The following is a 17877-nucleotide window of genomic DNA, read 5'->3' as shown; positions in this document are numbered from 1 at the left end:
AATATCGAAAACAATGTCCGCCAGTAGAATGTAAATGATTAAGAGCACATCATAGATAATCAAACGACATCCGCACTGAAATAAGAGCCGGTCGGGACCGAACCCAAGAGATGATCGAATGTCAGAGTATTCTCATGCAGCCGGTGTTGAATGTCGTCCATGGGATGGAGACTCGAGTGACCCAGACTGACACCGGCAGACGAGATATCATGACCGAAGCCAGATGAGATGACCGGCAAGTCAGGCACAACAGTCTTCCGGGCGCTGCTGTCCGATCGTGTATTGTGTCGATTGGACGCAAGAGCAGAGCTACTTGTTGGCGGTTCCACGATCATCACATCCTCGCCCTTCAGGTCCGGGGCTGCCGATTCAGAGCGCACTGTCTCGCTGGTCTCGCGCTTGAAATTCACCTTTTCGTCCTCGCCGCTGTCCTCCACGAAGATTGCCTGCACGAGCGAGTTACCATGGCGATTGATGCTGCTGCCGCCTTTTGCGGGCCTGGTTGGCGTCTTTTGCACAATGGTGCGGCCATCCTTGCGGACACGGGACGATGAGGCAGACTGGGTGACTTTGGTGATGCCATTGCGCGCTCCTCTGGGGGTTCTCGGTGTAGAGGAGCCGGATAACCCGCCGCGGCCCCGGGGGAGCTCCGTGATGCCTTTCGACTCTAGATCGCCTCGAAGCTCATCAGCCAGCTTGCGCCATTTGCGGAAACGGCCCTCGATTGAGTCGTAGGTGGCACCTTGCCCGAAGGCTGCAGCCATTGCGCTGTAGTCAAGCTGCACCAGTAGATTAGAACATTATCTTGAAGTTGATAGGGGGTTGCTGAGAGCAGATGGCGAGGGAGCATTGTACTTACCTTTAGGCCTGGATGTGCCACGATCAGCGATGCAAGAAGCCGGTCGGTCGACTCGGGAGCCTTCCAGTTCACCATCTTGTTAATAATAAGGTTGAAGAGAAACAGGTGAAGGAGAAAAGGGAGTAGCGGTGGTGTCAAATAAGTGATGAAGGACGGATGCAGGCAGAACAGTCGCAAGGTACAACACAAAAGAGTGTTAGGAACAGATGCTAGATAGTCAAAAACCCTGAGAACAGAAACCCAAGGACTTCGATGTTAGTGTATTTATTCACAGCCCAGAACCAGGAATCAGAGTGCCCCTCAACCAGATCAGACTGGTATTGCCAGAAATTCCCAGAGTTCAAGGAGTGGCCAGGAAAAGTCCCTCGAGATTGCACTGATAATCCTACTGTGACCAGAGACAAGGCTAGGTAGCGATCCTGGTTCGCTGGCGTCTTCTGTTCGCCGGGGGATGGGCGGATGAGGCAGGGGTTGTATGATGTTGTGTTGCAGCGTAAGACTTTCACAATTCGACCTGTAGATCTTAGTTGGCTGAAGATGGGTGATGAGAAACGCCAAAAGAGCCTAGAACAGGACGATGGCGTACTGTACCTTGGTGGATTTGATGTATACGAAACGATCAGTCGACTTGACCAGACGCAGGATGCCGGTCGGAGGAAAGGCTCCAGCTGCGGCTGCAGGCAAGTGGATTCCTGCAGCACGGCTGGGGAAAGAGAAGAGATTAGAGCAGGAACACGTCTCAATCACCCAAGTAACCAGGAAGTCAAGAGTCAGCGAAGACAGCGCCGATCACGATGCAAACAGTGGGGGCAGGATGTGACGAGGCCAGAGTTGTAAGAGTTACCTGGACCAGTTACAAGTCCGACGTACAGAAACAGGTCCCCGTCACTGGCAAGGCTGGCGAAATTCAGTCACGCCTACAGGTGAATACTCTTGATTTGAACACACTAAATAATTTCTGGTCGTTCGAAAACTCGCACCGCCCTCTCTTCTTTCTTCTGTTATACTTAAGATTCCCTCTAATCTTTTCCTCTTCACCTTAATCCTACTCTCTTGTTGTACATGTGTACACGGCATTCCTCAAAGCCTCCATTATCAAACTTCTGTGACATACACCACAACCATTATCTCCCATAATGCCTTCATCGACCAAGATGCGCTGGACTCCCGAAGCTGACCAGCTTGTATGCTCTCTCTGCTCGTTCTCTTTCTCTTATTCCTGTGGAAGACACTGACGAGGAGATACAGCTTCTGCTGAAGATCCTAGAAACACATAACCTCTCCGTGAACTCGAAGAAAGTGGCAGAAGCATGGCGTAAGTCCCCGAAAGCCAACATTTCCCCCTCCCTTCCTTCCTAGCTAATTATAACATCTTCCTCTATCCAGCCGTCGCCGAAGGCCAAGACGGCCCGACTCCTCGAGCCATCAGCGAGCGACTCGTCAAAATCCGTAACATGGCCGGGACGTCCTTCAGCATCAGCAAGGGCAACAAGAGTACCACCACACCCAACACCACCCCACGCAAGCCTCGCACCAAGAGCGTCCCCTCAACCCCCAGCTCAACCAAGCGCAAGCGAGAAGACACTGTCAAGGCAGAGCCTATCCCCACCGACTCCTTCATCAAGAGCGAGACAGAAGGGGCCAGCGGATCGTCATCTCCCCTCAAGATGGAGGTCGATGACACCACTCCCATCGACCTCGACACGATTTTGGAAACCCCGACCAAGAAAACTCCGCTCGCTCACGCAATGGGGGGTGCGGCCAACCAGCTGTCCCCTGGTTATACCCTGTACATGCCTCCCCGGGGTGCTGCAGTCCTGCAAGTCTCGCCGTCGAAGCGGGTGCGCAAGCCGGCTGCTCCGGCTCCAGGCATGATTAATTGGACTAGCTACGACGGAGACGAGCAAGAGGTTGAGATCGAGAGCTCGGCATCAGAGTACTATCCCGAGAATGAGATGGTTCAGATGCCTCGCAGTCGGGGGGTGAGTTATGTCTAACCTGGGATAAAGGATTGCCGGGTTTGTGGGTTCATTCCTAGATCCGGCTCAGAGATTGTGCTGTTGTGTCATCTTGCTACGTGTGTTTTTACTGAGACTGTGCGTACACCTGGAATCCCATTGTACTTTACCATACCGAGAATGAAATCGCAATGATCGCGACCACAGCTTGATCGTATTTCTCGAGCAGCACCGTATCCCAACCAAATACAAACACCAGACTAGATCATCGCTACCGCGAATAGTAGATCCCCTCTCATCTTCCAACGTGAACAGCAAACCAGCTTCGCACTCCCCATATGAAAGAGTCCTTGCCTGGCCTATTTATCCAAGCCTAGCGAGCAATATACAGGAATAACGAAGCCAGAGACTAGAGTAGCACTCACGCCTCGGTCATGAAGACGGTATCACCAACATATCCAGCTTCAGGCAGAGCAACCCCCTCCTCATACTCCTCCTCGACTTCCACACGCTGGTCTCCATCTTCCGCCTCTTCGGTTTTGACTCTCTTGGCGCGACCTTCCTTCTTCGGATCCATCGGAGTCTCAGCATCAACGCCATCTTCCTCCTTCACCTTGCGAGGTCTACCCCGCTTGCGCTTGGGCTCAGAAGTAGGGGTTCCCTCCGAAGTAGGATCGCAGGAGCCGTAGCCCTCGACCAGACGCAACGGGAGAGCAGGTCCAGTAAAAGCCCGCTCTTTGAGGACGCGGAGTCGGTGCTGGATAGCGTAGACGGTACATCCTAGGTTTGATGTCAGGAGGTACTAAGACTGCGGACTTGGGGGGTGGGTAGGGTTATAGAGCAAGGTTATGGGTACTCGAGATAGACATACCAGGACCCATGTACTGAGCAATCCGCAGATGGTCGAGCTTGACGTTTGTGGTCCTGAGGACGGCAAGAAGCAGCTTTGATGTTTACTTGTTAGTTGCGTGATCGAGTGAGGAAAGTGGGAGAAGGGCCATGTACCTTGGCATCTGCCGTATCATTCCACGCCATAGGCATTTTTGCAGTGGTTTCGGGTCTGGTTTGATGGGATGGTGTGTGATACGGGGTAAGATGATGTGATGTGCGCTTTTGGAGATGACTTGGTGTTTGTGTGTAAGAGAAGGTTTTGAGGAGGGAGAAAAAGTTTGGAGATAATAAGCAGATGAAAAAATAAATAGAAGAGAGTGAAGAGAAGGGAGTAAGAATTTCAGACTTAGGTTTTATTCACTCATCAGCCAAAAACCAGGAGAGACTACTGCCTAGCAAACACTTACCTGACACTGGTATTCTCAACCAGACACTGAGGGTGAGTGAGTACCACATGATACACCTTAGACACCCCATTAGTCGATCGTAGTCCTGGTTCTGCTGCTGTACCAAACAACTCAAGAGAAACTGTATCATGTACTGTGGAAGATTACAATAACCAATCTTTAATCTCTGGTGGTTTCTCCTCTAAGATGACCTACGCGCTGCAGAAGTGATAGAAGCTGAATGAATTTACATACAGATTGAATTTGCTAGCTAATACTAGCGCATTTGAGTACCGTCAATTATTAATTTCTCTTCACTATGTACCCATTCATGTCAAACTTCCCTCATAAGAAGCGCTGCAGGACCGCCTCAGCAAATGTGTAGCATGTTAGCGGAGGGATCTGATGGACGTCAGGAATAAACGCTGAATCCTCATACATAGGTGAGGCATATTGCTGTTGATATCTTGATAAGTTCTACTCATGGTCTTTCAGAGGAGGCGCTACGCTGCTAGTTAGGCTGTGACTGTATTTTCAGCATGAAAGACACTTTTATAGAAGCTTTCTGGACCGCCAAGTTCGACTCACAGCCTATCTCTAATTCTATGCTCTATATTTATACTGATGAGTCTCTCCATTTTAATGTGATATCTGTTGAGCCGATTCAAACCCCATGATGCAATCATTAATTGAAGTAGAAGTAAACCTTTGCATGTGTATGCACCAGCTCCAGGCTAAATAACATGCACAGGTTTTTGACCGTAGACTCCCACACTATGCAGGCAAGAAGAGGGCATTAGCCTAATGTATAACAAGGAGAATGATAAAACAAGAAACGGCCACTTACACTTCAAAATAAGCATGCATCTTCGGATCTCGAAGACCCTTGCGCATCTCGGCCAAGAAAACCTGTACCTCTGCGAACGTCCACTAATAATTTCGAGGTGTTTGTCAGCGTTCACTGTCTCGTATGGCTTTACAGCACCGTCAAAAAGACCAACTCATGTTTAGTTTATAATAAGAAAAACTCTAGCATGCATGCAGTATGCCATTACTGACCTTCATCACCCGTGTAAATAGCGCCATAGCCCAGCCCTCAAGACCATGCTCACAATGAACCAGGTTCCACATGCCCAGGCCTCTCAGTTCTTTGTCTTTGCTCCACGGACCCACGGGCAATTTGAATCGACGTTCGACCACGTTCTGGAAGCCAGCCTCCTGCATGTAGCCAGCAGCTAACTCAGAAATGCGAAAGGTCTTTCCCAGTCTCTCGCCAGCCTCATCGAAAGTTCTGGACCAGACTGCCAGAACATGGTCCTCTGTCAATGTCTTATCGTCTGATCGGAATTGTATGGACATCTCTAGTTGATCAAACCATCCTCCAGGACGCAGATGCCTGAAGATAGTACTTAGCGGTAGTGTCCAACGAACCGGTAGTGCGAGGTTATGGTAGGCTTACCTGAGAGCTTTGTGGTAGAATTGAGGCCAGTCTGCGATAGCTCCATATAGTGTACGGGTGTGAATCAAATCGAAGTGGTTCTCCGGATAGAGCCATTCCTCTGATGCATCTTCGATCACGAACTGTAGATTTGGGGGAACGAAGCTTGGCTGAATGGGCGATAAGTCCGTACCGATAACTTCGGCAGAAGGATACGTATCAGCAAAATCACTATCACAGCTACTGTTAGACCTCCCCATGTTAATAAAGCGGCCTCGTCACGTACATGGCCCAAATACCAGTCCCGGTGCCAATATCAAGTACCCGCTGGAAAATTTTTGACTCAACATGGGTCCTTGCCAAGAGCTGATGTACTTGGGACTAGGTCAACGTACTTGGATGCCGTCGGCAATCGGCGCGAGGTGTAACCTGCCACCCAGGAGTCGCTTAAACATGTGGTGACTGCCGCACAGTGTCAGTGTAGAGTAGAGACAAAGGTACCATGCTACTCACGCGAGATCTAGTTGTGTATTTTGCTTCTCATCATTTGGAGCCCTTCCAAGGAGTCAGATTCACACAAGGAATCGATTTACGTATAATAGCATTGTTCTCACCAGTAAGCCCCATCCTTGTAAGCATGATAGCGTCGACCATTTTCAAATCGATATGCCGTTATCTCAGAGTCCAATGATGTGGTATCGCTCGCTCTATTGAAGTAGAAACTCATCAGCCGCGTGCCTCGACGGTCCTTCAAGCAAGCAGCGGCTTACAACTCCTCCGCATAATCCGAGAAATCGTCATCAGGTCCCTGTCATGAGTAGAGGTAAGCATGGGCATGTGCTGGTAAGGATAGAAAGACACCCATTGCTGGAGATCAACCACTTACGGGATCGAAGATCTCTTCGCCATGGCCTTGTACCCGAGTGGTGGCCTGAGACATCGCATCTGGTACGGTAAGTGCAAACGGGTTGGGATGTCGTATAGAGTTCACGGCCGCATACACCTCGTGCATGGAGGGAGGCCATGTCATTGCTGAAGCTTGAAAGTAATGGTTGTGGAAGTAGGATAGATATACACAAGCCCAAAGTTTATCCTAGAGCCAGAGGAGCACTGATCAGCCTGCGAACTTGGGGTGAGCCCCATGTGGCGCTTTGTCCATCCCTTTATGTCATAGTTCACCCCTTGATAATTTCGCCATTGGTGTGATGCGGCTAGATATCTCCAGCCGGAAAAACTAGAGAAAGAGTCCGCTTCACTAACGTAGATGGTAAATGGTCCATTCGGGCGCAACTGGCCCCATAGACTCGGAGTAGCGAAAGTCCCGTGCGTCTAACTCCCCAAGTACGACCAAGTGGAGGATCGGTGAGTTCTCTGCTGGGTCCCACAATGGTTTGAACTTCAAACACCATGAAGCATTGTTACTACAGTATGCAATCTTGAATGTGGTTCGAATTGCTCTTAGCAGACATGGCTTCTGAGAACTAATGAAACGCAGGGATGATTATTAGATATGGATAGATGCAAGGCGCTTTCCGGGTGGGGTGTCCGCTGTTAGTCTCGTTGACCGGTGCTTTCACCGTAGTGGTACTTTTGTCCGGCTTCCTCGCTTGCCGGTCAAGTTGTGCTTTGATTCGGCGCGGAAAACATAAGTATCCACGGTTCTCCGCAGAAGATCTGGGCGATCATGTTCCAATTATGGCATGTACTACAACTCGAACCATCGACCATAGGACGTATTAGGTACAGTACTTTCAATGCATTGCCTTCTTCTTGCTTGGCAACCCTTTCGCGCGTATAAGCTGGCTTCCCGCACGCCATCACTTCCTTCCATGATATGACTTGTACATGTGTTGCTCTTACCCTAAGAGTCTTCCATGACAAATTCCAACGCGCGCGGCGTGCCCCAAGTATCGCAGGGCAAAAAGCGCCATGATCCGGCATGCTTTCCAGAAAAGAGGTAGTATACAAACCATGCAGACAGCGGTGGCATGGCAGGCCATTGGTTTCCTCCTTCGAAAGTAACGTCTCGAAGTCCGAGAACCATCGGAGGCACCACGTGCTGCAATCGACAACTGTCAGCTTCGTTCAAGTAGCATCGGAGAAAAGGTAGCCCACCTTGTCTTGTTTGCCTGCATCCGCCTCACATTCTCTGTAGACCTTCAGCAACGCGTCCCCGTCGTACGGCTCCATAGAAAGTAGACTGGTGATCTCATCGCTGAGATGCTGACGAAAACTGGGAGCCATTTTCTCAATCAACTGCCGAACTACAGTAGCCTGGTAGTCTGCAGGCTGAGTCTCGGTGCTGTACTCCAAGAGCTGCTTGAGTAGAGGCTGGAAGGAGTGGTGTTGTTCCACGTTGCTTTCGAGAAAGCTTGGTATGCCAATGACGCTCTCAAACCCTGGGAACATCTTTTCTTCTTCCAGAACGTGATGGTGTGAGACCCAGCCCGCCCACGCGTGTACAAAGAAGAGGAAATCTGATATATCCTGAGGATCGGAGATGTGCGGTGCCTGAAGGTAGATGCTGTTTAACCCCCGTAGCATACTATTGTGAGCGAAGGCCATCTCATTCGCAATGTACACAGCAGGATGCTCTGACTGCGGGAGCCCATCTAATTAGCAAGAAAGATGTGATTACAGAAAATAGTAGGAGAGACCTACGACATTCTGGGTCTTCGAGGGTGTTTCAATCAACGGCCAAGGTCCATCTGCCCAAGGACGCGTATACTTGGAAGTAGTGACCATAATGCGATCGAAAAGATGTCTGTTGTGTGCGGCATGCGAGCTTCGACCAAGGTCTAATGGCAGCGACACTTATAAGCATCATGAGGTAGATAAGCTGAAGTTTGAGACGAACGGACCCCTTAGCATGTGCTCTTTTGTGTAAGTTAGCGAGCCCTAGTGCTTAGTTACATCTCTTGTAAGTAAGCACTACGATCATCTAGTTCTGTAGACCCTTGCCAGTCACTTCCCGACGTGCTCAAGTCTTGCGCGGTTCAACCTAGACCGTCACAACGCAAGGCCGCCAGCGCTGAGAGTGCGAGCATCACGGGACTGCTGTGTGCTGACAAAAAACAGAGATTGAACATTCTCTAATACTCATGGCGTCTGGATTGATCCTCTCAAGTACCTGCTTTGGCAGCATCTTGGTTATAGCCCCTGGTTGGCTTGCATGGCCTCGCTACCCCGGGCGGACACTCGCTACACCCGAGATATTCTCCACCAATGATTTGGCAATCCGATTATTTGTGCTTGCGCTTTGTGATAGCTACTTCTCGACTGAATAATGATTGCGTTTTGCGACGAGGAACCGTGGCGCTTCGCGTTCGCGTTGACAACTAAAGGACACTGAACCCTCTACTAGAGCTATTGTCAAGCGTCTTCATTGCATTCCATGGTCGCACACCTCATCTAAAGCGAAGATGCCTTGTACTCGTCCCACCTCCCCATACGGGTGCCATTTGTCTCAACCAAAGTTGCCGCCGTCAATCAAGAGGCTGTGGGGCCCAAGAGGGCGAATCGCCTCAATTTTCGGAGACGTTTGTGCTCATTGCTGTTTCAAGAGTGAGTAAAATGGCCAGGTTCAGGGCTATTGTTCATGGTTAAGGTCCATTGGTGATCGAGGAGTTCATGTCTGACATGGACATCCTGGTAGAGCCGTCCTTGTTCAGAAGCCGCTGTATGCGACCGCGGGGAAAGGTTGCAAAAGACCAGACTGCCAGACGCGTTCAGGGCAAGTCGCCCTGGAAAAGCGCAAAGGATTTGCTGTCCGTGATCTGCCCGACGAAAACAACGTTAGTATCACGGTATCAACTAGAATGTCTGAACAAATGTTGAGGGATCAGAGAGTTGGTCGACTCGCCTCCTGTCAGTGTCAACTGTCAGTGTCAGAGGAGAACGCGGTTCTGCGGAAAGGAACTCGCCGCTTTAGACACCCCACCTTAAAATGGGCTCAAATTATGCCCGCCCTCCTTATTCCCTACCTACCAGTTCCATCTCATCCGACGTCAATGGACATTCAGCAAACCCTCGTTGTGTGTAAGACGACATCCCTACCAGTTGACACCGCGTCAGCTCCCGGATTTTCCCTACGCCAAGCACTCAGCCCTGCAAGGCTACGGAAGAGAACAACAAACAAATCAATCACCAGGAGAGAGAGAGGGAAAGGATAGCGAATCCGAAGACCGACCAATCCTGACTGAGCCACCAGGCGGCATCCTTGCGCCACTTTTCCCAGGTCATACTCCATCGGACTATGACCTATCGTCAGTCTTGGCAACCGGTTTTCGAACCAATACCGTTGCAACCGACTGTGGATATGTGGCTGTTTGTTCCGGAATCAGGAAAGCCGACCACTAAAGAGTCAGACCGGGACCAGGGTCTAGCCATACAAAATGATATCCAATTGCTTTACCAAGACTTCTGCCTAGAGAAATGCCCCCCCTTTCTCTCACTACCAGCACCGCCCCATCTCACAAACTAACGGCAAGAGCAACAACGTCACGTCTCACCTGCTGCCTTCCAATTCAGCTCGCGGGGCCAGAGGATGAGAACCCTTCAGGGTCCCCACTTTGCTGAAGTGGCCGCCAAGAAGACTAGGCGCGCAAGTGGGGGAGGACCCTACGGTGAAACATCAACAGATAGGTGGTCGATACATGACGCCCATCTCTTTTGAGACATGAGGAACGCTCCAATGCTGGGGCCTGCTACTGGAGAAGGCAGAGCCGAATCGGGCCCAATGGAACACAGGAAAAGAAAACCACAACGGAGGTACGATTTGACATCTGTTTGTCAAGTATAGCTGGTTCGATGGCTTGATACAGTTTGCTTATGGTTGCATTGCAGCACTCATACAGTATGCACATACTTACATACATACACGCGTACGTCCACAATCCACCTTGATACGGAAGAGGAGGGGCCCCCACGGAAGATCCAACGGTGCTTCTAGACTAGCTACTTTGCCTCAATCGCGCGATCAAGCCAACTAATGAGACCAAGCCAAGTGTTGCAGTACTGCTCCTGGAAGAGGGAGGGGTGAGGGGCAGGCGGTATCGAGGTAGATTGGCCCCTTTCACAATCATCATGACAAGGTATAAAAAGGGCCCCTCATCCCCCCGCCATTGCCATCTTTTCCTCTCTCGACCCTCAAACCATTCATCTTTCATCCAAACGCACCGGAACGTTTCTTCCTTCTATACCTCTCATCCATCACAAACACTCAAATCCATTGCCACCATGAGTTTCCACTTGAGCGCCTCTGAAGTCCGCATCGATGACAACCGTTACTTGGTTGCAGTCCTCAGGGACGAGGATGGTAATGAGAATGAATCCAGACTCGATCTGGATGAGTACCTAGGAAACAGCGAAGGTATGTCCATGACAGGCTGTATGGTTGTACGAAGAACGATTCTAACAACACCTTCTGCTATGTACCAGGTCGCTTTGAATGGGGCGGAAACAACTTCTCCGAGAGTGCCCGGGACGTACACTTCGCTATTGAGGGCGGTGGTGAAGTTCCAGTGCTGCGCGCGGAGCTTCAGAACTCCGAGGGCGAATTCTTCCCCGCCGACGTCAACCTGTCCGAGCACATCGAGAACAACAACGGCAACTTGATTTACGAGTAGGCGTTCATAATGCTTGCCTGGGTTTTTAGTTCGAAAAGGCATTCATAGCGAGCACTCACATGGGTCCAAAGTCCAAAGAGTTTAGCCGGGCTAAGTTTTGGGTGTTGCTGCTCATCTCTCTACTGGGTAGTTTGATATATATAGTGCGGCTCATGTTTCATTAATTCAGTTACAAATCATATTAGTGATCCTTGCGTGAGCATTCTCAGTAGAAAGCTTGATTCCCTTAGGAATGCCAGTAGGACCTAGGAAGCTACTTGTTAAGTACTAGAAGCACAAGCAATATTTTGTCGAACTTGATAACCGTCAGTCGCCGCTCCGAAGGGAAAATTCCGAATAATGAAGCCAGACGCCCCGAAATCCACCCAGCCCGCCAAAATTGTATAATATAACCTCTAAAGAGAGAACTCATGACCATGCAAATATGAATTTGCGGGTACGTGGGCGTTGTAACACACTTGAATGATAGGATGAATCGTAGACCGGCACACAAACAAAGAAAGAGCTTGAGCACTTTATGGACCAAACATGCGAGAAAGCAGGAAATGTAAGCCAGGGGGGGGGGGTAGTACTCCGACCAACAAACCTTGTTGAACTGGAATTCAGCTACCATGCATGTCTGGCATCGTCAACATCAATATCGTTACCATTCCAATCTTCGTCTCCACTCAATTCGTCATCAAGAAAATCTTCCTCATTGAACTGCGTCTCTGTCGGACGTTGATTGTCTATCCGAATCATGACCACATCGCACAAGCCTTGTGTGAAAAGCGGCTCTTCGTCGTTATCTTCATGAGACCTTCGTATCTTCTCTTTGACGATCTCTTCATCCTCCGAAAATCGTTTCTGGGCAATGCGCGCACTTTTACGTTTGGAGGGCGTCAGAATGCCACTGTGCTGAGTATCTGAGTTGTTGTTGGTACCGTACACATTCCCGCTCTCTGGAATTTGAGAGGAAACAGGTAGTAGAGAAGGGCGAGGGATAGACCGAAGTGTTGGATCGGGCGGAAGGCTTCGTCGCTGAAAGACTCTTTGCAGCCTGCCTTTCCATTTTTCGCGAAATGTTGCGCGATCTCGCCACCCTATCTTCAAGATTGCGCTTATTAACAATCGCCTCAGATTCTGTAAACTAGAAGCGGCATTGAGAAGTGAGCTGAAAAACACCTCTGCGGTTTTGTCATCCCAGTTGCGCAATTGGACAAGCTCAATTTCCCGCAGCGTTGATGGCCAAGTTGGGGTCTCGGTCAATGAAAGCAGTTCCCGGAAGTGTGGCTCGACGTCGTGATAACTAGACCAATCGTGCATGGATATATCCATCTTGAAGACCTCCAAATGCTCGCAGGACTCGGCCAGGTTGACAACGAAAGACATGCTTAGGTGACGGTTGTGACTCAGAATCAACTCCCGAAGGTGGTGGCCATGCGTAGAAATGAATGCGCTGAAATTGGTAGTCGTCACCTCGTCACAATTATTGATTGTGAGAGATGTAAGATTTGCGGGAAGATTGGGCAAGAGGTGATCATTGACGACTGAGCATTCTATGAACTCTAAGCGACGCAAGTCGGGAAGGTCAGCAAGGGCCGCAGCCAGAAGTATCTCTCTATCTGTAGAGCCCTCTGGCACTTGTCTGTTGTAGGGATCATCGGACATAATGTGTAACAATCTCAGATCCTGCATTTTATGGAATGCGGGCTGGATATGCATTCCTGACATCAGCTCGAGAAGCTTTTGAGTCTCCATAAAACGGCCATTCCAGTCCCAGCTACGTAGGCGGATAGGGCCTGACAATATGGTGTCAAAAAGGCTGTCCGGATACGTCCACTTTGAGCGTTGTATAAGCCACGGGGGAAGGCCGACAACGTAATCGTGACTGTGGTAGAGCCGTAGCGTTTTCACTTGCGGAGTCTTCTCTAGCAACTTAGGCAACTCGAAATAGCCCAGAGTCGATCCACTCTTGTAGAAAAGAAGTGCTTCCACATCCACGTGCAACTGTTTGATTTTATTGATGTAATTTGTAGAAAGCGATCCCTGAGGTTTAGCTAGTAAGTGTAGCAAACCATGAGACTTGGCAGCCGGTATCAATGGAGGGCAATTGTAAAGAGCAGCCAAGGCAGGCTCATGAAAGGAGCGGCACAGTAAAGCGACTTTGACAAGCCACTGCACAGAACTTTTCCTGCTGGTAGTCCTTTCATCAATGAGGGGATTTGATGCGCGGACGAATATATCGAAGAGTATGTAATAGGGAAGCGTCTGCCACGGTGGTATAACGCCCGAACCAACAAATGGAGTAGCATCCACTTCGAGCTTTCGACGCTTATTGAGCGGTCGTCCAATCTCCATTCGTTTCCCATTCATAGACCGCTTCGCCTTTGTTGATTGAGATCTCGTTTTCATGGTTCGTGCGCGAGTAGACCTGGACGGGTTGGCACTGCTGCTGCCCTCAGGAAATGCGAGAGATGAATGCTCGGGTGTTTGACGGGGAGTGACTGCATCTGTGTCTTCATCCCTGAAATCTTCGATCTCATCGTCGGTAGTTTCCTCACGATAGGAGGCAGGGATCCGATTAGAATCCCGAGGACGCAGAGTTAGCGACAATCGTTCAGCTCGTTCAAGGTCGGATTCAGTATCTTCATCAAACCGGCCGTCGGAACTGCTAGCTTCGAGGTAGGACTGGATTCGGGCGCGACTAGATCGAATCGGCCGTCGAGACCGTCTGGATGAGGGATGACATGGAGGGGTGCGTAGTGTGGGAGCCATTATGAGTCGACGTTAAGATGCTGTCAACTATATTGGATCGAAATGTAAGGCAGAGAGTAGATAGTAGCACATGGGGCAATTAGACTGGAGAGGCTACCACCAAAACACCCAAACGTAGCGATGAGCTAGGCATCTCAGGTGAATCGCTGGTAACGGGAGGTCGAGTTCTGAGATAGTAGTCTGGGTAAAGTGAAGATGATAGCAAGTTCGAATTCGAAGAATGAAGTCACCTGCCTCTAGGTCGGGGCTTCCCTGAACGAAAGGGACCGGAAGGGGGTTTATCGATAAGAGAACTGTGGCAGCGGTAATGACGACTGTAGCAAGACTCGGGGGGGGATTGAGCAACGGAAAAGGAGTAGTGCCGATAGTGCCGGGCAATGATGGCAGAATGAGTGAATGACTAATGAGTAAGTAATGCGCGAAGCGACGATCATCTGATTCTTGTGGCCTGATTGCTCAGGCGGACGGCGGCTAAAGTGGATGTGACGGAGTGTGACTGCGTGACAGGCCCAAGCATGAACGAAGCCAGGCATCAACTTCCCCCGCCCTGAGGCCACAACGCTAAACCAGGACGGGGATCGAGGGGAACCCCCGAAATAGAAACAGTCAGCTCCTCCCAAGTTCCTAATCTATCATCGGCCTTCTTTAAAGCGCCGCCGTCGTCCAGCCACCCTCTCCTCTTTTCTCCTCTCTCTCTTTCTTCTCCCCCCCCCTCTTCGTCTGGCGCTTGCGACGGCGATGATGTTGATTCTTTTCGGCCACTGTTGCGTTGTTCCTGCATTGATTTTTCCAATGCCGCGTCGCTGTTTATACTATTGATTGTATATAATATATCAGCAAGACTTTCAGGTTACCTCCTACTTCAGATTACTATTTACTCCCTCCGGTTGAAAGAACCTATCACGAGGATCCGATCCCTCCAATCGCGCACTACTGGGCTGGTCCCCGAAATACCCGTGCTTTACGCCAATTGATAGGACTTATATATTTCGGCGCACTCCAGCCCTCTAACCCGAGACATTCCGCTTCCCTATACTTATGCATTCCATCCCGTCTTATCAGTTTCATCGCCACCTCATTGATTCTTAATTCCAGCTGCGGTGATTTGGCTTGGGCCGCTCCCTTCCAAAATGGAAGCCTCGTTTCCGAATGTGATGAATCAACCAGTTCAGCCAATTCAGCCCGTTCAGCCAGACCGAACGGAGTTAGGGCCCCCGTCAATGATCATCCAGCAATACGCCCGGTATCCTGCGCCAGAGCCCGGGCTACATAGCGCATCCTCTATAGGCAGTGCTCGCAGTCAGATTGCCACCTCTAAGTCGCCCCCTCTTCACCGCAAGGCTACCCCGCGCAGCTTACAGGCATCGCCAACCGCCCCACGTCCTGGTGTCGTGGCCTTAGCCCCAGCCCCAGTATCGGCACCAGCACCAGTATCAACACCAGCACTAGCACCGGCACCGGCACTAGCACCTGCACCTGCACCACCAGCACCAGTGCGCCAAGCACCTTCATTATCGCCACCCGGTTATGACTCTCTGCAGCAGAGGCCAACGCGAGAACAGATGGAACAGTCTGAAATTCGATCTCTTCCATCTCGCGACATCACAGACGCAATTATCGACGATGCCTATATTATGTTTATTTTCTACTGTAATCCGAATGTTCCCCTATCGATGGATACTTCGGAGTTACGGAAAACCTTCAGATGCCCTCCGAGGAGTGATGGAAAGAGCTTCAGCATATTTGCGCTCTGGGAACTGATCAAGAAGCTCGATAGCAAAGAGTTGAAGACCTGGATTCAGCTGGCCATCGAACTGGGTGTAGAGCCACCCTGCATGGAGAAGAAACAAAGTACGCAGAAGGTTCAGCAATACGCAGTGCGACTTAAGGTTCGTTTCCTCATATCGTTTACGTCTCATCTTCTTGGACAGGAAAACGCAAGCGCTAACTCCCGGTAGCGCTGGATGCGCGCAATGCACGTTGATGCTTTCTTCGAATACTGTCTGGGTCACCCTCATCCTTATTACACTCAGCTCCCACCTAGCGATATTATTAGCGAAAGCCGAGATGGGGTTCCACTTGAAGAAGATCTTGCCTTGCGAGCTCTTGTACCTCAATGGAAGCCAAAACGCGGGCGAAAGCGAGGCGAACTAGAGGCGCTGGAAAAGGCCGCCAAGCGACCACAACTCGATACTTCAATGAGCATCATCCACCCAGGACCGTTTCCTGGACATACTTCAGCATTTCCAACAAGTGCCATTCCGTTTAGCGCTTTCCCTGACGAGATAGAGTCGTCTGATCCGTGGATGGGCAACGCACATTCGTTCTCGGCTGAAGGAACATCTGTGACTCAGGCTACCCAGCAGAGTCAAGACCTCAGGTGGAGACATATAGAACGCGATGCCTCGCCGAATGGCTACCCCCATTCTGCCATCGTCCCCAGGAATAACCAACAGTCGGAGATCTTCATTCAGCCTGCAGAGCCACGTTCAGCAGTGACACCATCTTCTAGCGACAAAGCGCGCCCCAAAAGACGCCATGGTCCCGCCGTGTCATCTGCCTGGCCTAGTAACAATGGGAGCAACGGAAAGACGCGAGGCCGACCGCCCAATCGAGGAACGGTGTCGGGCCCATTTTCCTCTTTCCCAGTGAATCCTGTCCGCACTGAGTCTGCTCATCTACAAAATTCCGGGGTCCGACCATCTCCCGCTATTATCCTTGACCAAGACCACTCCAACCGGTTCAGTAACTCTCCATACCAACAATCGCCCACCCCATTTCATTTAGGTCCTAAGCCAAACAAACTACAGCTCCAGGTCCCACAACAGCATGGGGGGCCTGTGCGCCTTGCGACACCTCCCACACTGACGGTGAACGGGGTTCATGGCGCCTCTGGCCTGATGAAAATCGAGAATCTCCAACGAAATGGGACTTTGGCGCCACTAAACGACTATGCTGGTAGTGTGGGTGTTACCAATCCTTCTTCGTATGCCAATCGAAACACTGCGCCACAATCGGAAATTACAATGGATGACGTTGTGCGCGTACTGGCAGGTGAGCTGCTTCGTGGTAAAGTTGTCGGTCGGTCCGCTCCCCTGAGTGCGGAAGAAGGCCGGGCTTTGGCATCATCTGTTGTCTCAAGCCTCACGGCAACATATGCCAAACTGCCAGGCAGCTCTGCTGCGCTTATGTCTGCATTGCACCTAGGACTCGGACACCAGTTTGGCTATCCCGGTGTTACTGAAAGTCTTATGACTACCCATATCGAGATGCTGCCATCGGCTCCCGCAAATGTTTCAAGCATCGATGGAGCCTCGTCAAACCAAGTTTATACTATCGTTCATGAGTACAAGCACGGGCTACGGTTCTTGACCAAGGTGACTTACGGGAACCTCAACATTGGAAAGTCCGACAGCAACAAGCTCGACAGCTCACTTAGGACAACTGACGAGCTGGAAAACAGTGTTGCCGATCTGGACAGCATGGCGGATGCTGAATTCGAAGTGGATGGTGCGGATGGGAGCGCCTCTGAGGGTACGTGGAAGCAACGGTACCTCAAGCTTCGTGCGCAGATGCAGAAAAAAGAACGTTCTCTATCGAACTATAAGCGCAAGATCTTAGAGTCTGTCATGGCAGACCTCTAATGGACTCGATGGAAAATTGAGTTTGATATTGTCTTCCTCTTCTTCTTCCGGCAATGTTTATCGTGATACCCTACTGGATGTTGTTGTGGAAACGACAGGCAACATTACCAGCACGTGCTATTTTGAATATAATCCTACTATTTGTTTCCAAATCCGACGCGAAGCGGCTTTTCGCCGTTGATCTTTGCTCGATGTTTTTTCACCGATACCCTTTGAGCGAACTTCCTTCAGTGTGTATCCTACTTAATATAGAATCCGCTTTTCCGACGTCTCTATGCAAGTTGTGCTAGGATTGTTTGGGCCTGGCATTCGATGCA

The 17877-nt window shown here is 50.3% G+C and overlaps 8 protein-coding genes across 8 annotated transcripts; 3 read left to right on the top strand and 5 right to left on the bottom strand.

The window, feature by feature from the left end:
* Positions 1 to 43: 43 nt before the first annotated feature.
* On the bottom strand, positions 44 to 1134 carry BO97DRAFT_69872 (uncharacterized protein). The gene is made up of 2 exons (XM_025700998.1): positions 860 to 1134; positions 44 to 779 (listed from the first exon to the last, which is right to left on the bottom strand). The coding sequence occupies exons 1-2, from the start codon at positions 932 to 934 to the stop codon at positions 60 to 62; spliced, it is 795 nt and encodes a 264-aa protein (XP_025551223.1). The 5' UTR covers positions 935 to 1134; the 3' UTR covers positions 44 to 59.
* Positions 1135 to 1799: 665 nt separating this feature from the next.
* On the top strand, positions 1800 to 2996 carry BO97DRAFT_405787 (uncharacterized protein). The gene is made up of 3 exons (XM_025695272.1): positions 1800 to 2043; positions 2108 to 2174; positions 2246 to 2996. The coding sequence occupies exons 1-3, from the start codon at positions 1996 to 1998 to the stop codon at positions 2854 to 2856; spliced, it is 726 nt and encodes a 241-aa protein (XP_025551222.1). The 5' UTR covers positions 1800 to 1995; the 3' UTR covers positions 2857 to 2996.
* A 10-nt stretch (positions 2997 to 3006) lies between these two features.
* On the bottom strand, positions 3007 to 4052 carry BO97DRAFT_70054 (uncharacterized protein). The gene is made up of 3 exons (XM_025700999.1): positions 3823 to 4052; positions 3689 to 3761; positions 3007 to 3597 (listed from the first exon to the last, which is right to left on the bottom strand). Exons 1-3 carry the CDS (start codon positions 3856 to 3858, stop codon positions 3239 to 3241), a joined length of 468 nt encoding a protein of 155 aa, XP_025551221.1. The 5' UTR covers positions 3859 to 4052; the 3' UTR covers positions 3007 to 3238.
* Positions 4053 to 4729: 677 nt separating this feature from the next.
* Positions 4730 to 6619, bottom strand: BO97DRAFT_369459 (class I SAM-dependent methyltransferase). Its single transcript, XM_025692738.1, has 10 exons — positions 6419 to 6619; positions 6303 to 6340; positions 6147 to 6239; positions 6046 to 6087; positions 5928 to 5994; positions 5819 to 5859; positions 5554 to 5763; positions 5154 to 5490; positions 4942 to 5024; positions 4730 to 4868 (listed from the first exon to the last, which is right to left on the bottom strand). The coding sequence occupies exons 1-10, from the start codon at positions 6560 to 6562 to the stop codon at positions 4829 to 4831; spliced, it is 1095 nt and encodes a 364-aa protein (XP_025551220.1). The 5' UTR covers positions 6563 to 6619; the 3' UTR covers positions 4730 to 4828.
* A 774-nt stretch (positions 6620 to 7393) lies between these two features.
* Positions 7394 to 8277, bottom strand: BO97DRAFT_345986 (uncharacterized protein; the record flags this gene model as incomplete). The annotated part of the gene is made up of 3 exons (XM_025691791.1): positions 7394 to 7591; positions 7648 to 8130; positions 8194 to 8277. The coding sequence occupies 3 exons, from the start codon at positions 8275 to 8277 to the stop codon at positions 7394 to 7396; spliced, it is 765 nt and encodes a 254-aa protein (XP_025551219.1).
* Positions 8278 to 10770: 2493 nt separating this feature from the next.
* BO97DRAFT_345888 (CVNH domain-containing protein) lies at positions 10771 to 11159 on the top strand (the record flags this gene model as incomplete). The annotated part of the gene is made up of 2 exons (XM_025691786.1): positions 10771 to 10903; positions 10972 to 11159. 2 exons carry the CDS (start codon positions 10771 to 10773, stop codon positions 11157 to 11159), a joined length of 321 nt encoding a protein of 106 aa, XP_025551218.1.
* A 168-nt stretch (positions 11160 to 11327) lies between these two features.
* On the bottom strand, positions 11328 to 14237 carry BO97DRAFT_405784 (uncharacterized protein). Its single transcript, XM_025695271.1, has one exon. It carries the CDS (start codon positions 13914 to 13916, stop codon positions 11766 to 11768), a length of 2151 nt encoding a protein of 716 aa, XP_025551217.1. The 5' UTR covers positions 13917 to 14237; the 3' UTR covers positions 11328 to 11765.
* Positions 14238 to 14629: 392 nt separating this feature from the next.
* abp2 (putative ARS binding protein Abp2) lies at positions 14630 to 17864 on the top strand. Its single transcript, XM_025695270.1, has 2 exons — positions 14630 to 15805; positions 15875 to 17864. Exons 1-2 carry the CDS (start codon positions 15047 to 15049, stop codon positions 17558 to 17560), a joined length of 2445 nt encoding a protein of 814 aa, XP_025551216.1. The 5' UTR covers positions 14630 to 15046; the 3' UTR covers positions 17561 to 17864.
* Positions 17865 to 17877: the final 13 nt, after the last annotated feature.

The sequence above is a fragment of the Aspergillus homomorphus genome, assembly GCF_003184865.1.
Source record: "Aspergillus homomorphus CBS 101889 unplaced genomic scaffold BO97scaffold_19, whole genome shotgun sequence".
Lineage (NCBI taxonomy): Eukaryota > Fungi > Ascomycota > Eurotiomycetes > Eurotiales > Aspergillaceae > Aspergillus > Aspergillus homomorphus.
The sequence above is the reverse complement of the archived record's forward strand: the minus strand, read 5'-3'. Positions and strand labels throughout refer to the sequence as shown.

Bases quoted from the DNA above. Each gene is read 5' to 3' on its own strand.
- abp2 (XM_025695270.1), top strand. From the start codon at position 15,047: ATGGAAGCCTCGTTTCCGAATGTGATGAATCAACCAGTTCAGCCAATT. The intron at 15,806-15,874 runs GTTCGTTTCCTC...AACTCCCGGTAG, and splicing joins AATACGCAGTGCGACTTAAG to CGCTGGATGCGCGCAATGCA.
- BO97DRAFT_69872 (XM_025700998.1), bottom strand. From the start codon at position 934: ATGGTGAACTGGAAGGCTCCCGAGTCGACCGACCGGCTTCTTGCATCG. The intron at 780-859 runs GTAAGTACAATG...CTACTGGTGCAG, and splicing joins TGGCACATCCAGGCCTAAAG to CTTGACTACAGCGCAATGGC.
- BO97DRAFT_70054 (XM_025700999.1), bottom strand. From the start codon at position 3,858: ATGCCTATGGCGTGGAATGATACGGCAGATGCCAAG. The intron at 3,762-3,822 runs GTACATGGCCCT...TAAACATCAAAG, and splicing joins ATGATACGGCAGATGCCAAG to CTGCTTCTTGCCGTCCTCAG. The intron at 3,598-3,688 runs GTATGTCTATCT...CATCAAACCTAG, and splicing joins TGCTCAGTACATGGGTCCTG to GATGTACCGTCTACGCTATC.
- BO97DRAFT_405787 (XM_025695272.1), top strand. From the start codon at position 1,996: ATGCCTTCATCGACCAAGATGCGCTGGACTCCCGAAGCTGACCAGCTT. The intron at 2,044-2,107 runs GTATGCTCTCTC...GAGGAGATACAG, and splicing joins CTCCCGAAGCTGACCAGCTT to CTTCTGCTGAAGATCCTAGA. The intron at 2,175-2,245 runs GTAAGTCCCCGA...TCCTCTATCCAG, and splicing joins GAAAGTGGCAGAAGCATGGC to CCGTCGCCGAAGGCCAAGAC.
- BO97DRAFT_405784 (XM_025695271.1), bottom strand. From the start codon at position 13,916: ATGGCTCCCACACTACGCACCCCTCCATGTCATCCCTCATCCAGACGG.
- BO97DRAFT_369459 (XM_025692738.1), bottom strand. From the start codon at position 6,562: ATGACATGGCCTCCCTCCATGCACGAGGTGTATGCGGCCGTGAACTCT. The intron at 5,860-5,927 runs GTACGTTGACCT...AAAATTTTCCAG, and splicing joins CGATTGCCGACGGCATCCAA to CGGGTACTTGATATTGGCAC. The intron at 5,491-5,553 runs GTAAGCCTACCA...TACTATCTTCAG, and splicing joins TTCTACCACAAAGCTCTCAG to GCATCTGCGTCCTGGAGGAT.